Below are 17,791 nucleotides of genomic sequence, written 5' to 3' on the forward strand. Positions count from 1 at the left end.
CAAACACGGCTCATCCCTATCAGTCTTCGGTGAACCCACGGCCCACCTCTCTGTACAACCTGGGTCTCAGGAGTCCTGTGTCAGCTCCTTCCCCGTGTCCCCTCACGAACTGTAACTTCCGCCACCCACGCCGGGCCTCGCCCTGGACCACGCGTGTCTGTGGTGTGGTCCAGACCTGCCTCTGCCAAGTCCTCGCCACCCGGACACATCCATTCACTTCTTCCCATACTGTTTGTGCCCAATCTGAGCCACTTTGGGTAAGCCTTAAACAGATTTTAGAATCTGTGAACTACATCTGCCTATTTCTCTGAAAAAGGAATTTTTCATCCCTCCTCTCCAATCCTCCTAGCTGCCTCTGTGAGTTTCCAGAAGGAGAAAAGAAAATGCTAACTCACGTACTCACATTGCCACGTTGACCGTGGAAGTTAAAAAAAAATTACAAATATGACAATCATATGAGGATTGTTGGGAAAAAAAATCATTCTGCGACTTCTACTATATTTACATAAAAGTGTCCTATACTGCAGTGATTGCAGAAACAACACTCCAGGGCCCTGGCCAGAGAACACCTGAGAAACCCAAGGCTACAAGGTCAGTCCGGCTCCTCAATCTTTTTTTTTTTTTTTTTAACGTCTTTATTGGAGTATAATTGCTTTACAATGGTGTGTCAGTTTCTGCTGTATAACGAAGTGAATCAGCTATACATATACATACATCCCCATATCCCCTCCCTCTTGCATCTCCCTTCCACCCTCCCTGTCCCACCCCTCTAGGTGGTCACAAAGCAAAATGTTAGCGTCTTCCTTGTTCGACCAGCATCACAATCAGCACCACTTTAACGCTGACTCAGACCCTTCCCCCACCCCCCCCACCCCACCCCCCACCCCCGCCTGCGTTTACAACCAAATTAGAGACCTGAGGCCAGCTTCACTGCTAAGGACAGCCGGAAGGGGTGGGCTCCCAGTGCTGACCCGACAGACCGAGCCACTGGCCCTGGGCAGTGTGAGTAACAACCAACCTTCCCTGACAGGCTCCCTGCTCTCAAGACCCTCAGGACCTGAGAGAAACAGACCAGAATATGCAAACACATGCCTCTCCTGCTCCGCAAAGAAAAATGAGAGCGCGGAGCCCGTGGGCCGCGGCCCTCAGAGAGCCGTCCAGGGAGCCCCCAGCACCCCAGATCTAAGCTACTTCCCTGGCACCACTGCCGCCTCGCTCGTGTGCAGTGCAGGGTCCCGGGGCCCCCCGAGGAGGCTGCACACGCTGAATCCAGCCCTGAGAACGCGCCACCTTCCACCATCGCAGACGCTGCGAAGATGGGCACGGGAGGACACAGGCACTCTTTATTTTTAAATAGAGAAGTTTTTTTAAAACTTATTTTAACTTCCATATGGTAAATATTAATAGACAAAACCCACATAGGCAAATCTCTTTGGGGTCCTCAGTAGTTTCAAAGTGAGGAGGACCCCTGAGACCAGGTCTTAGTCTGAGAATGGATATTCTGTCACAAAAGGGAATAAGTATTCCAACTACCCCCTCCTATCATCAACAAAAACTACAGTTTTCTAATACCACGTAAAAAAATCTTTTAGAAAAGGGCTGAACTCACTAGCAGAAGGCGTGGGGTTGGCACGGTGGGTTAGCTAGTTACCTACAGGGCACCCACCAGGAAAACCACCACAGTGTGATGTGCAAACACAAGAGTGGCCATGCTAATAGATGACAGTGAAATCTTAGGTTAAAATGGTAATTAATATAAAAGTGCAGAAGACAATTTTTTTTTTTAATTTATTTTTTGGCTGCTTTGGGTCTTCGTTGCTGCGCGTGGGCTTTCTCTAGTTGTGGTGAGCAGGGGCTCCTCTTCGTTGCAGTGCGCAAGCTTCTCTTTGCAGTGGCTTCTCTTTGTTGTGGAGCATGGGCTCTAGGTGCGTGGGTTTCAGTAGTTGTGGCACATGGGCTTAGTAGTTGTAGCTCACGGGCTCTAGAGCGCAGGCTCAGTAGTTGTGGCACACAGGCTTAGTTGCTCCGCGGCACGTGGGATCTTCCTGGACCAGGGCTTGAACCCGTGTCCCCTACATTGGCAGGTGGGTTCTTAACCACTGCGCCACCAGGGAAACCCCCAGAAGACAATTTCCAAAGAAAATATAACCACGCATTAGCCTCTATTCAGCTAGATATGTAAGACAAAATCTGTTGGAAACTTAAAGAGATTTTGTCAAAAATACAAATATTGTGGGAGATTTTTATACGTCTCTTCAAATTTAACAATTCTAAACAAGTAGGGATGTGGACGATTTAAATAATATAACCACCAAACCCTGTTTAATAAATAAGCAGAAAAACTTACATCCTTCAAATAGAGAATCTGCATTTTTCTTATGTGTCAATAGAATATTTACAAAAATCAACTATGAAAATGGCCACAAAGGAAAATTGAACGCATTTCAAAAAAGCAGAGATCGTACAGGCCGAACTCTCTAATGATAATATACTAAAGCTAGAATTAAATAAAAGTACAGAAAACCTCAGCTATCTGAGCTCCCAGGCACGTCTGGAATGCCCGAGCACACGCGTTACGTGGTCAGGATGACGGCGTGGGTGTGCATGCGGGAAGGACAGAGGGGGATGGTTTCGTGTTCAGGTCGCTCTCCCGTGCAGCACAGGGCACCCTCAATGGGCAGAGGCCGGGGGCCGTGCCGTCTTCACTCCTTGCTTCACGCAGATTTCCACACTGACCCGTTATTACCGAGGTGCTACCGGAAGGGCTGGACGTGACTGCCTAATTCTTACAACACCCCCAGGAGACATACTGTATTATCACGCTGCACAGCGAGAACTGAGGCCCAGAGATGAGGAAAATGACTCCAAAGTCACACAGTAACAGGGACCGGATTCAGGACTGAAACACTGCAAACTCTTGCCACGCTGCATCCCATGCACCTCACGCGTGTCAGGACACAGCGAACAGCTTCCACAGGCTTCAGCGATGTGCAATTTGATTACCTGATTTTAAAAGGTCTTCTCAGTTTTACTGTATTTAATGAAAAAGGAATGAGACCTAAACTCTGCAATAGCAGATTCTCACCTAGATGTTCACGAAGCCGGAGCAGTGCCAGCACCCAGGCTTGTTCGCAGACTCTGTCCATGTTGTCATCACTCTCTAGGGAGTGTCAGGAGCTTTCATCAGGTTCTCCCAAGGTCCGCGGCCCCGTTCCTCCCCCGGGATGAGGGTATCTCACGCAGAGCGAACGCAGGCTGTGTCGAGAACAAGGCTCCCGTCTGGGGGACCGGCTCGGGCAGGTGGCCTGTGAGAAGTGACCTCTTCTCGGACTGTCCCTCTTGTCCACCCTCCGTGGGAATTAACACCTCATTTGACTCTCATCCTAGTCACTGACTTCTAATACTGGCAGAAGGAAAAACTGTTGTCTTCTATGAATTGAATTGTTACACAATTTATAATTTCAGTTTTGTTAGAAGAATTCTTAGTTCTTGCGTTTGGTCACATTCTACAAGTTACATTGTTGGCAGCATAAATATGCGGGAAGTTAAAGAAAAATGAAGATGGTACTGGACACTTGCAGACTCTGTGCTAGTGACATTTCAAATTTCCAGAGGACATGCCATCTAATCAGAGCACTCCCGCTGGCTGGACACACACATCCCTTGAAACGGCAGAGCTACGACATCAAGTTTAATTCTCTTGAGGTCAAACTGTCCAGTTAGCGTCCAGTCGTGTTTCCTTCGACTGGAAGCAGGCACCCCTGGGAGGTCCCACGTGGTCTCTTCTCCTTCATGAATCTTGTTCTTAGGAGCAGTTACGTATTTTGCTAGCTCACTTTAATCCAACACTTTTTAAAAGGGGAAAAATTAGAGGAAACTCCTGGAGTAAGTAGCCTATAGCCAATTCTTGAATCAACAAGAAGGATGTTTTTAAAAAAATAAAATGTAAACACATCTTTTTGTGCTAAGGAACTCAGAGGGCATTCCTTTTGTGAAGAATTTGTTTTCTAATCAGGAACTTCCTCCATTTCTAAATACCAGTTTTCTTGAAAAGAGGAGGTGCCTGGAGGTTCAGTAAAACCACTGGCAAATTAATTACTTTAGAGTCTCTTACGAGCCAGTTCGTATTCAGGTAGAATTTGCGCAGAATGTTTACCATGGAGAAAACAACCGGAACAACTCACAGAGCAGCCTGCTCAAGCGTCCCCTCCCTGCGAGTGGAGCAGCTCCAGGTCTGTGCCGGGGGCTGGAGGCATGCGTGTGGCGGGTGCCCAGGGAGTGGGCACGTGACAGGGACCTAGCTGGGCTGTGACCCAAGACACTGCCACGTGGCACACAAGGCTCAGGTCAGAGGTTCTACGGACAGTCCCTCTCAACAGTCGCCCTGAACTCAAAAGGCCACTGTTTTAAATGTCTCCACGCATGTCAGGAAGTCACTGCTTTCCACGAGAGGAGAAGGCTATAGGATCAAGACAAAGAAGACCTTTAACACAGGCGCCTCTGCGGTCAGGACCGCCTGGGACCTGAGGCACACCTCGCCCGCTTCTCCTCCCTGAATCCGGGGACGGGGCTGGACCTGCATGGGGGCTGTCCCTCCATCGAAGCCGCCCTCAAAAGACCAGCCAAGCGCAGGAGCGCTCCTGAGCTGAGCACGTCCGAGGGCTCGCTACGATCCCACCACGAACTCGTCATGGCAGCCTCGGGGCAGATACAAACCCCGTTAGGTGTCGCGGAAGAGGAGATCCCCGGTCAGTAACTGAGAAAACAAGACAGAACCCAACACAGAGGTCTGGCCCCTCCACCCCCCGGCCCTGCTGCTGCCTCGCGGGTCCCTGGAAGCTCGTCCGCGACCATGGTCTCCCCACTCCCATCTCCTCGTGAACTGTTCATGCCACATCGTCCTCGGCAGAGATCAGGAAGAAGCTAAACATCTTCACATAACCAGACGGTCCAGCCAGAGACGTCCTTTCCCTTGTTTTCATGATTCCACTATTTAAAGGACCCAGGAAGCACGTGGGGAACTGGAGTTCACGTCCAAAAACTGAGGAGTGTTGGGAAACAAACTCCTGGGGCCAAAGTCCCAGGACCTAAGGAGGCACGTAAAGATGAGCAGAGCAGCTCCCCAGCTCAAGGGCAGAGGTCACATGAACACCCGAGTGGCCCCGGCCCTGCACGCACTGCACCTGGTGCCCCGCAGTGAGGAGGCCCAACCTCCCAGAGGGGCCGACGGACAGCTAAGGGGCCCAAATGACACCCCCCCCACCAATCCCTTACCTCGAACAGAAGGAAAGGGTGTCACTAACATGGAGGAGGTGCATCAGGTACATCTTTCACCCAGAGTCGCCATGCCGGGCCCCTCCAGGGGACCTCCGTGGCACAGGGACGGCCCCCCCCCGTGGAGCCTTCCGGCGCTGCCTGGGTTCCGGGCGTGCAGGCCAGCGGCAAGTCTGCAGGAGACCCACGTGCACGACAACCGTCTGCTGAGGCCCCTGCTCTTTTCACCGTCAGTCGGTTTCAACGATTCATCAGCAAAATGTGTTCTCATACGCACTCCAGTGGCAACAGGGTCTCCTTCCAATCTGTGCCAGAAAACCGAAGGCCTCCCGGGTTCTGCTCCTTGTAATTTTTTCCACTGACTAGTTTGCAATCATGTCATCTCACCCACCATTAACACAGGCTCATTTTCCACACGTTCAAAGTGAGGTGGTGTGAGAATATCTGATCATCGTGTAGAGAAGTATGCTTGGTCCTTTGCAGAAGACAAACCATGAACAAGCACGACCGCTCCTCTCAAGGAGAAAAGCACACGGCGCCCCAGGGGAGAAGTAACGGCCCTTCTGCACGGTCTCCGCGGCTGGCCCCACACCGCGTGGGGGACGTCAGCGGCCACCACTCTCAGGGTTCTGAGGTCGCAGGTCCAGGCCCCGGTGTCGGCAGGGCCCTGTTACGTTCTGGCCCAGGGAGGGGACCTCCTCGCCTCACTCAGCTCCTACTGTTGTGGAGTCCCTGGGCCAATCTCTTCACATGGCTTCTCCCTGTAACTGTGTCTCTGTTTCCTCTTCTCTTAAGGACACAGTCATCGGTTTAGGGCCCCTCCCACTCCAGCAGGACCTCATCCTAACTGATTACACGTGCAAAGACCCTGCTTCCAAATAAGGTCACGTTCTGAGGCTCCAGGTGGACGTGAACCTTGGGGGATACTGTTCAGGCCCGCAGACTCGCTATTTAGAAGTAATTCCTCAAAAACATGATAATTCCTCTAATATAGGAATGTGGAACAGTGAAAAGACTTAAGCAAAACTCTACAACTAAACTTTTCATGCAGGCAACCCGTGTGCAAGACGTTAACCCCTCTGTGGCTCAGGTCAGCATCTACCATGCACGGTGACCCAGCCCATCGAGCTGGCAGAGGATCAGAAGTGAAGAAGCAGGGAGGGTGCTTTGTGAGCCGTCGAGTCTCCCGGGATGGCCTGTGTGCACCTGGAGCAGGGCCGGGCCCACCACTCAGCTGCCCGACTCCTCGGCCCGAGGCCGGGTCCCGTTCCGACCACCACCTCCCGCAGTTAATCCTGACACAGGACAAAAATGGAAAGAAAGTGACGAGAGGTGTGCCATCTCGAAGGACAGTGAGAACTCAGGGTCTGTCCACTGAGATCAAGTCGCACATCCGCACTCGTCCCCTTTGCCTCCTGTCGCCAGACCTTTTCACTGCCCCTCTTCCGGCTCACACCGACACCCTCGTCTCTGGCTCTTCGCGGTGGGATCCTGCACGTACACGTCTGTGACAAAACGCGGGCAGTCCCTGGGGGCCGGGCTGAGCGGCAGAGGGGCTGCACTCGCTGTGGCCTTTCAGAGCTCCCCTGGCGTCCATGGGGCCTCCAAGCCCGACCGTTGGTCCCTGGCGCCCTTCACTTCAAGAGCCACAGCGCAAAACCAGGAAATCGGCCCCGCTGCATCCTCCTGGCCAAGCCACTCAACAATCCTTTTATTTTGTTCATTTTTATAAGTTTCAGGTGCACAACAGTGACTGGCAATTTTAAAGCTTATACTCCATTTACAGCTATTATAAACTACTGGCTGCATTCCCCGTGCTGCACAGTATATCCTTGTAGCCTGTTTATTTCATACATAGCAGTTTGTTCCTCTAAATCCCCTACCCCTACCCAACAATCCCTCTTAGAAATCCGGTTTCCACTGCCAAACTTCCTTCTAAGTCATAAAGTTGTTGAAATATCCTTTCAGAATATCGTATGTGCTTCTGGAAAGACCTACCCCTTTAGTGAAATGTTCTGAATGGAGAAATACTATTCTGCGTGATCCCACCTTGTATAAACATGAACCTTCCATGACCGACTTCTCGTAAGCACCCTAATAAGTGCATCTGTTACACCCTAAGCACACCCTGTATTTATTAATATTTCCTGATCCCCTACTGAGACTAGGGGGTTAGTAGATTCCTTCTGTACGACCCCGAGTACAAGAAGGGACTTAAATACGTCACAGACGACAGGTTCACCAGCACCGCTGGAAAGGCCTGATCAATTATTAAACCTTGCAGATCCTGCCCTGCCAGGCAGCACCTGTTCTCTAAACAGGCCGTGAATGCTAGCAGCGAGTGTTAACGTCTGTTAAAATGTTTCTTAACAAATATTTTAATAATTAAGCTACAGAGCTCGACTCTCCTAACGCTACGAATACGACGGTGCAGCACACACGGCCAGCATCCGACACCTCGCGCTGCTCCCTGGGCGACGCGCAGGACGGCGCGCAGGGCGGCCCGGGCAGCTTCCTGAGCCGAGAGCCGCCGGGCGCGGCTTCCCCAGGCTCAGGGCGGAGCCTCGGGCGAGCTGGAAGGGCCGTCAAGAGGCTGAGTTACTGTCACAGATAAAACCTGATGCTCCTGTGACGAGGCTTCAAATAAAGCTCAGAGAAACCAAACTGTCAGTGAGTAACACGTTCCAATTACAGAGAAGTTAATGTGAGGAAGTTTTAAGGTAACCAAGGTAAAAAAAAGTCACTATTTACAAGCCAAATAAAGTGAATAATGTGTCACAGACGGCAGCAAGTTCTCATTGACCACAGGCAGGGAATGAAGTATAAACTCGTTTTCCAAATAACCCAAATAAAGGTACATAAACGTAACGATTCTGAGAGTTTCTCCCCTAACAGGAACCTCCTTTAGGAAGCACAGCACACCTGGCATCTTTATACATGTCAACTGCTACCCTGCGCTGCTCTCAGGCACTTTGCTGACAGCCTCTCTGGCCACCGCCCCCAGACGCAGACCCTCCCACTCCATGCCCTCCTTGCGCCCGCCCCGTCTCTCCCAGGGGACCCGCAGTGCTGGGGGCCTCGGACTCCAGGGAGCCACCATGCACGACCTACACGCCCCGCAGAGAGACACAACGCAACTCTCCCCCAGGAAGGGCTGGCACTGAGGGGCTGCCCGGTTTCCGGGTGTGCACTGACAGTCAGGACAGACGCCGCCTCTCTGCACTGCTGAACTTCAGTGTGTATCGCTGACAGACGGGACGAGGTCTATGGCTGGAATGTGAATTAGAAGGTTCCCTGACACTGTTAGTTTGGAAAGACAAGTCAACCTCACAGGATGTGACCGTGCACCTCTCCTAAGGGTGCTCAGCAATATGGGCACCAACGTTCTCACCCCTCCCACCTCAGACCAGGGGACACCGACTGCTAGACGGGAGGTAAAGGTGCTGACACTCAGTCTCCAACCATGACACCGAGCTGAAAGCCCACTTCAAAGGCCTTCTAAAATACCAACTCTGACTGCTATCCATCTCCCCCTCTGCGGCGAAATAACTACCTATGGGCTAATAATTCCACGTCTTTGGTTAATTTTTCTACTTAAAATTTCCAAAATTCCACCAAATTTAAGTCTTTGATTTATCTTAATGAAAGTAAGGTCCTAAAACTGACCAAAAATGCTTTTAATTTACTTATACATTACATAGAAATGGGATGAATGAGAAGTAAGCTCAATTACGGACCAGATATTAAGAACTGTCCACTCACCAGGGCCAAATCTAAACTGCATCTTGACTGTCATTTTTTTTCCCCCAATAAGAAAGTTTCTCATCACATATTATAAAATAATAACTGCAAATAATCAGTTAAGGAGAGAAAAATTACTGTGAGTAAAGACCAGTTTTTATTGATTTTCTGGAAATAAATTTAATAGTTCAATAAATTATGCTAAAGGCTTTTCAGTAGCCGGCCAAGACGACATTCTCAATCTATAAATAAGTATTTTTTTGTAAACTACAAGATAGTTTTAACAGCAGTTTAACACAATAGCCATAGCACTGACAACCGACTAGTCCGAAACTAAATATACAGCATTACATTTGTAACGCAAATTCTGCTGAATGGTGGTGAAGAACACGACTGTTTACGAGTGTGCCGACGAAGCGCGGCAGCGGAGGCGGCGTGTGTGTTTACGCACGTGTTAGCCCAGAGCAAGAAGTGGTGTTTGGACTTATCCGTGGCCAGATGGACAAAACGTAACGTGAATGAGGTTTAAGAACAGGCCGAACGCACGAGGAGCGTGTGAGAGACCACCCACTCATCCCACCACAGTGCTGAGGGGGCAGCTCACAACCCCATGTTTACAGGTTTCCTTACGATTCCCGCCAGCTCCGGCAGGCACTGCCTATGTGATTCAACAGTGACCCTGAATTAGGTGCCATGTTCTGAGGAACATGGCACATGAAATTAGTTCTCTGTTCTCCTTTAAAAAGTTGAGTGAATGCAGCTTGGAAAAACAATGTTTATTCCTCAAAATCAGACTAAAATTTTGAAAAATTATAAAAGTAACCTAGGTATGAAGATGTTTCAAATATTTTTTAACAGACAATACCAAAAGTGGCTTATTTCATATACAGGATGTGGAAGAGACAATGTAATTTGGATTTGTGTCATTAGAAGATGTCAAATTTCCGTTCCTGCCAAAGTATAGGAGAATAAAGACTAAACTTCCATTCCAAACTACTTATTTTTGACAACTAAAACAATTTATACTGAACACTAAACTCTAATACTAATTTTTATTCCAAAACTATGTAGTAATTATTGATTAGCCTCAGTTTAAAATGCTAACTTTAGATAAACAAAGGGATTTCATATAAAATGTTTATTAAAAGATGCATTCTACTAATTTTTTTCATATAAATTCTTAGGGGAAATATTTCTGCAAGCCATCCGAAATGTAAGGAAACTCCTTCATAAGTCATTTCAAAACCACTGCGTGTACATCTACAGCTCTTCTAATATTAAGGAGTGGCCATCTGGACAACACAGCACAAGTTATGGGAAATTGTCTTGTTGAGAAGAACTGCAAGAGACCCTCACTGTCCTGGTAAGTGTGGTGTAAACACGAAAGCAGCAGAGAGGTGCCAAGGACACCGCTCCAGCCACTGAGGCCAACTACGATTCAGTGGGATTCAGGGGTACTGACCGCACGATGACGCACTAACAGACTCGCAAAGCAGTGCTTCCACCCCAGTGGCGGGATGCCGAGGGAGAGGGGATCCCACCCCCACAGACAAGGTGGCAGCAAGTGCAGGGGGACATGTCACCCAGAGGTGAGGCACAGAGCACGATCAAAAGAAAGCAAGTGGGGGCGTCAGGCCTGCTGGGGAGGCAACAGGAGGAAAGGGAAGGGAGAGGAGACAGTACAGTACGTGGACCCAATCACAGAGAGTCACTAGGGCCAGGGGACAGCACGCCATGGCCACGGCACATGGACCCAATCACAGAGAGTCACTAGGGCAGGGGACAGCGCGCCATGGCACGTGGACCTGATCACAGAGTCACTAGGGCCAGGGGACAGCACGCCATGGCCACGGCACGTGGACCCGATCAGAGAGAGTCATTAGGGCCAGGGGACAGCACGCCATCGCCACGGCACGTGGACCCAATCACAGAGTCACTAGGGCCAGGGGACAGCGCACCATGGCCACAGCAAAGTGGACCCAATCACAGAGAGTCACTAGGGCCAGGGGATGGCGCACCATGGCCACAGCACGTGCACCCGATCACAGAGTCACTAGGGCCAGGGGACAGCGCGCCATGGCCACGGCACATGGACCCGATCACAGAGTCACTGACAGCTGGCTTCATTTGTCTTTGTCTTTCGGAGAAGGTAGACACAAGCAGATCAGTTTGGGAAGGTAACTGGCCTCGGGAAGGGTTTGAAGGAGCAGGAAGCAGGGGCAGGAGGAGGGTGAGGAGGTGAGGATCCCTGATGGGGAGGCCCCACCTGGCAGGAGCACTCGGCCATCATGGAAGTGCCACAGAGAGAGGCCAGCCATGTGGGAGGGCCCAGTGGTGCGGCGGGCATCGCACAGTGGCCTCAGCAGCTGCCAAAGCCACCAGCCCCGGCGGCCATTTCTAGAGGCGACGCAGAGAAACACCACTTCACGCGTTAGCACGTGGACACACCAAGCACTTTACTTTTTAGTTACGTATTTTTTTACACGTACTACAAAAGAACCAGCAGAGAAAGTCTACCATCTGCCAGGTACTACTGTCTAGGATGAGGACAACGTCTGAAGAAAGGCTCCTCCGTGAAAAAGAGATCGGCATGCGGACAAAACAAAGATCCCAAGGCTGTTCAGGTGACCAGGTTCAGTAGGACACAGAGCACAGAATGCTCAGACCTTCTCTGGTCAGCAAACCAAGGTCCTGGACCAGCAAGACGAGCAGAAAGCCCGGCACTGAAACCAGGAGGCTCGGTTCTCCCTCCCGCGTCTCCGTCCTCCCTCCCACGTCTCCGTCCTCCCTCCCACGTCTCCGTCCTCCCTGCCGCGTCTCCGTCCTCCCTCCCGCGTCTCCGTCCTCCCTCCCGCGTCTCCGTCCTCCCTCCCGCGTCTCCGTCCTCCCTCCCGCGTCTCCGTCCTCCCTCCCGCATCTCCGTCCTCCCTCCCGCGTCTCCGTCCTCCCTCCCGTGTCTCCGTCCTGCCCCAGAGTCTCTCTCACGCCCCCACGAGTAAAATCCCTTGTGTAGATCGCGGTCCAGAGCGGCTGGTATTAGACAACTAAGCATGATCTAAACTATGAAAAAGCATGTGGGTAAACGCTTACTGTATAACAGACCTCTCTGCTGACACACGTTTTCCTGGATACTCAAATCTTGGCATTTCTACAAAGTGGAGTCAAATCCCGGTTCAGTCACCTGGAGGGAAGAGGTAGCTGGTGGAGGCCCCTGTCTGGTGCGCAGGCACCTGGGAGAACTCGAACCCTCGGTGGGGCTACAGCCTCCACACAGCCCCCACCCTGGCGAGGCTGCAGGGAGCACGTGGCTAGGAACCCCAGGTGCTGGTCACATGGATGCCAGGCAAACTCTGACCGGAACCAAACTAAACACTCGGGCTTAAAATCATTTAACCACCCAGTTTTCTGTCCTTCCGGTAGCACTTCCAAATGCTTAGCAGCCATTACAAGGAGTATCTTTCCAGAGTCTCACAGCACCATTAAAAATCAAAAATTAACAGCTTCGTGACCCATCACCTACTCTTTGCCTATAATAGTAAGAAGGTGAATAAATTTGTTAGGCAAATAAAAGCAGACAGTAAATGGAATATATGGCAAGATCCTTTCTTTTGTGAATGTAGGCCAAGATAAAAATTTCCTCTAAAAACATGTTATTAACACAATAAGGCTTCTGTGGAGTTCCATTCGGTATAAATTTCCTTCTTTCTGTTAGCCCACTGTCCCTCCATTAAGCAGGGATCATACTCCGTGAAAAACACAAAGTAGAAAATGCATGTGAAACCACCGGGTAAGGACTCCCAGGATAACTTCTGCCTCCTCTTTGCATCTCCGACAGCGCGACGGGCGGGGAGCGTGCCCCTGCCCCCGCGGGAGCCTGCAGAAGCCCCAGCGCCAGCCCGGAGCCTCGCCCGCCCGCCCCCAGGGGTTCTCTACCAGTGAACAAGCACAACTGTACGCAGCCGTCAAAAGCATCTTAAATATTTCACATGATAATCCTCAAAACGCAGTCGCTCCAAAGTGTCATCAAGTGTCTCTGAAATAAAATACTCACTCTGGCCACGTAAGTGAACCTCCGGGCGTCCTGGACCGCACTGAAGAAGTCTAAGCGGTTAAAAGCTTCTCCCAAAGTGCAGTAGCCGTGTCTCTGGAAAAACAGACACAAGTGAAAATCTGTCAAATGAGTCATGAGTCAAAATGAGCTAACAGTTAACGTGAATTAGTCTGCACAATTTCTTTTTTAATTTTGGCAAAGGATATTCGTTTTTATTATGATCTATTCCATATTTAGCTGAAAGTAGAGTAAAATTAAAACAATGCTAAATTTAAGTCATTTATGTATAATCAAGACACTGTGCATTGACATTTCTACACCACTTAATGACAAGGATAAATATTGATTAAATATTTGTCAATTTCCTTTGTTGGCATGCATTTGGGGGAGGACGAAATTAAGCCTAAAATCATAAAATAACTGGATGTATTCTAGGCTGTGCAACTACAAATACATAAATCATGCTTGGCCACTATGAAGAAGCATCTAGTATAAACTACACGTTGGAATTCGATTCCTCTGCGGGGAGTCCTGTGTGCCTGCAGGCCTGGACGTACGCCCAGACGCTCAGGATCAAGGCCGAGAGGCACCTGAGCGGGGTGGGGTTCTGAATACCAGCGTGTGGGTGCAAAGGGCTAGAGGTGACGGGATGTGACCGTGGGCAGTGATATGCCCTATATTCCATACTGATTTGTACAGATCTCTACCCTAGGTTTCAGAAGACATTTTAAACTCGATCTTCTGTATTGGAATACTTAGAACATAAAGAGATCTTCAGTGCAGAGCTGTGGGTATAGATAAAGTGGGGAATAATCACAGAAAACATGAGGTGACAAATACGCCTCACATTTCAAACAGAGGACAGCAGAGGGGCCAGAGGGGGAGCTGGAGGGGAAATCCTCAGTCTCTGACAGAAGACGCACCGTGAGGGCTGATTTGGTTTTACACCCAAATCCCAACAACACTCTCAATGTGTGCACAAGCCAACAAGATACACTTATTTAAAACATTCATTATGTATTTTTCCTGAATATCCACTAAGTACAGAATATTTTCCTGGGAGCTGTGGAGGAAGCCAAGATTAACTGGATATCGATCATAACCTGAAATCAATCACAGCCGGTAACTATTCTCTTTCTCAGTGAACAGAATTCCAAACACTGGTGTTCCTCCCAGGCTGCCACCCATCTCACAACAGCCTCTTCTTTGGGGGGAAATAAAATCACACGTCTGAAGCACACGAGCAGCAAACACCTGGCGGGCCCCAGGTGAGAAGACCAAAGGCGTGATGTGATGCGGAGAGAGATGGGACCAGCTCCGAGTCCTGGCCCCTTCCTGTGCCTGCCTGTGCCTGCCTGTGCCGGTTCCCAGGACCCATGCAACACCCCGCAGACTCACAGCAGGTTCCCCCTCTGCCGCACGTGCAGCCGAAGCTGGACCTCTGTTCTGTAATCAGTGTGGTGACACCCAGCAAATGAAATGTCTAACAGTCTTTCTTTTTTTTTTAAATAAATTTATTTATTTTATTTATTTATTTTTGGCTGCATTGGGTCTTCATTGCTGTACGTGGTCTCTCTCTAGTTGCGGCGAGCGGGGGCTACTCTTTGTTGCAGTGCAAGGGCTTCTCATTGCGGTGGCTTCTCTTGATGCAGAGCACAGGCTCTAGGCGCACAGGCTTCAGTAGTTGTGGCATGCAGGCTCAGTAGTTGTGGCTCGCGGGCTCTACAGTACAGGCTCAGTAGTTGTGGTGCACAGGCTTAGTTGCTCCGCAGCATGTGGGATCTTCCCGGACCAGGGCTCGAACCCGTGTCCCCTGCATTGGCAGGTGGATTCTTAACCACTGCACCACCAGGGAAGTCCACATGTCTAACAGTCTTCATAAGCTCAAACTAGGTCAGATTCGCCAAACACCTTCCAATGGTGTACTGGAGTGTATGTTACGGGTTAGAGTGGTTTCATACCCATTTAACAATGTTAACCATCGCCAAATAGGTCGGATAAATTTTCTATCTCAGAATCTAATCCTTAAGCGTCTAGGAAGCTGGGCTGGTTTCAGAACACCCACTATTAACACTTCTGGAACCCTTAACTTACGCTAACATAATACATGCTAAACAACTGCTCCCTGAATATTTTCCCCCATTGTTGCAAAATAAGGCAAATGCAGAGTTTCTCAGACAACAGATGGAAGCAAGCTTCCCCAGATACCAAGAGAAAAAGTAAACATGCAGAGTGGAGGTGAACAGACCTTTTGCAAAAGAAAGGCGGGCAGGGCTCGAACTGCTCTTTGCAGATTCCAGCTTAACTACCAACATCACCTTAGCTACTACTCTACAAAATAAATGAGGGGTTTACAAACTGTTCTCACCAACCCAAAACACAGGAGAGCCAAGACACAGCCCTACTAGTACCAGAGGCTCACTATGAACAGCTTTTGGGGAGGGCGGGGGAGAAAATATCAAAGTACCTGGGGGTCCATACTTCTCCTGAAACAGCCCTCTGCTGATTCAGATTCGTACGGGGCATTGACATACACCACACACACGAAACACTGTCTCAAAGACCCTCTTATGCTTTCACCTCTTAGAATGTGGACACAGGTCTGATATTGCAAAAGAAACAATTTAATGTAACATCACATATTCAACAGTAACAATACAAAATATACTCTTATTTATAATAAAATACTTACTTCTCTTGTGCTTTCTTTATGGACATAGATCCATTTTTCACGATAAAAACCTAGAATAAAAATTAACTTTGTTTTTAAAAGCTGGTGAATCATTACAAAATGAAGATTTTAAGGAACTTCAACAGTGGCACATGCTAACAAAATTATCTGACATCATATAGATAAGAGATGCTTTGACTTGGCTAAATGCAACCAGAATTGCTTCGTTTCCTAATATCAGTTTCAGAGGTACTGAAACATCTTTACATGAAAGATGATTTATGACAGTACCACGTCTAGGTAACTTGGAAGAAAATAGTGTCACCAAGTGACTGCAGTCATATCCAAACATAAATGGTTATAAAAGTGCATCTGGTATACACCCTAATAAAAGTTCTCTTCCTCTTTCATTGCCCCATATGGTGTTCCATTTAAATACACTTTCTAAGTAACTCATATCCCAAAGCTTCAAGGATCACGACTACACGGTCCATGGGAGCCTCCAGAGGGCGCATGACTGGATTCACTCACAGGGTCTCAGTGACTCAAGTCTGGGCATCTGCACAGGGGCCCTTTCAGAGCCTCCCCATCCCCGTCCCCATCCCCGTCCCCATCCCGCCTGCATGGCTCCAGCTCTGACCATGTCTACCTTCTGCTCCGAACCAGAAGCGTCTCCTGCACCAAAGCCCAATGTCAAGGTCCCTAAGGTTCGGCCTCACTGCTTGGGAGTGAATGGACCTGAATTCAGGACTGCTATTCAACATTCAGACATAGAGGCTGTTTTGTAGGTTTTCCTGTCTTCGGTTTCATTGTAGCAAATCTTACTAATGACTTACTCAGCTAAATGGTTGAGCTGCAAATATCTGACCACTAAGTCAGTGGGCAACTCTAGATACAGTGCTGCTGCTTATATAACTGTATCAGCATTTACGTCATAAGACGGCACTGTCAATGCAATTCAATTTATCAACATATTCAACAAGTAAATATGAAATTATTAATGAAAATGATCTTACACTGAGTATTTCTGTCATTTCTAAAATGGTCCTTTTTCCTTTTTTTGGATGCATATTCATGCTCTTCGTTATTGAATATTTCTTCATCTTCACTATTTAAGATACTGAAATAAAGATAACATTTTATTAAAATATTTTTACAGGGGTTTCTTCATCTGGATTTTCTTTTGTTAAAAAGAAAAAAGAAAAAAGAAATATTTGGTTTGCAATTCAGGAGCCCAAAATAAAAATCATGTTAAATTCTGAAAGCAATCCTTAATTTTCAAAGCAACAAATCACAGGTTTGAAATTACAAGGCTAATGTCTATGTTCTTTGCTTGTTTTAAGAAACCTGAGATTTATCCTGGTTCTTATCAGAATGCTGTATCAGGAAGTGATGCACAAGTTTTAGAATCACCTAAGGATTTTGAAATGCTCAACCAAGGTAGTTTCAGACTTTAAAACTTATAGTTTTATAGTTTATACTCTGGAAAAAAGTTAACGTGACAACATGATACCTAATACTAATGATTTGCTATATCCCTGACCCAGTGCCGAGTAAACTCAACATTTCTCTTTGTCCCCATACTTCCAAAGACTTAACTGAAACTACTACCGTATTTCCTTACTAAGCATCAACCAAATAATGCTACCTGTTAAGGCGCTTAACTGAAGCCAGATGAAGTAAAACATTTCTTTTTTCCACTTAAATACATCTAATTAAAGCGTTCCCATTTTTTTCTTTTTTTTTCTTTTGGATGAAATAAGAAAATAAAATCATAAGGTGATAACTAAACAACTTGAACACACTTCCTTTTTTAAAAAAATTTCTTCCTTGTAGTAAAAAATAAGACTATGCAAAAAGCAGTCCACCCCCTCAAAACTAAAGATGCACACAATGTTATTTTCAGCACACTGACAGCTGGATTGTTTTCAGTCTGACAGCAAGGAGGGGCTCTGTGCAGATGAGCTGGCTAGCGGAGGGCCAGGGGCTGATACTCAAAGCCCAGGGAGTAACCCTGCTGGCTGCCTCGGCGCCACTCTTTGACAAGAAAATTG

At 48.3% G+C, this 17,791-nt stretch overlaps 1 protein-coding gene across 7 annotated transcripts in view; it reads right to left on the bottom strand.

Annotated features, from left to right (window-relative positions):
* Positions 1 to 17,791, bottom strand: part of FBXO25 (F-box protein 25) — a 55,329-nt gene that overhangs the window by 15,102 nt on the left and 22,436 nt on the right. For all 7 annotated transcript variants that reach the window (XR_005018150.1, XR_005018151.1, XM_036838505.1 and 4 more), the window contains exons 3-5: positions 16,754 to 16,857; positions 15,759 to 15,808; positions 13,067 to 13,159 (exon numbers count right to left, since the gene is read on the bottom strand). Coding sequence is in view for 5 of the 7 variants with exons in the window: in XM_036838505.1 (XP_036694400.1) it covers positions 13,067 to 13,159; positions 15,759 to 15,808; positions 16,754 to 16,857 (247 nt within the window). In the remaining 2 variants the exon portion in view is untranslated. The remainder of the gene's footprint in view (positions 1 to 13,066; positions 13,160 to 15,758; positions 15,809 to 16,753; positions 16,858 to 17,791) is intronic.

The sequence above is a fragment of the Balaenoptera musculus genome, chromosome 21 (genome assembly GCF_009873245.2).
Source record: "Balaenoptera musculus isolate JJ_BM4_2016_0621 chromosome 21, mBalMus1.pri.v3, whole genome shotgun sequence".
NCBI classification, from domain to species: Eukaryota; Metazoa; Chordata; class Mammalia; order Artiodactyla; family Balaenopteridae; genus Balaenoptera; species Balaenoptera musculus.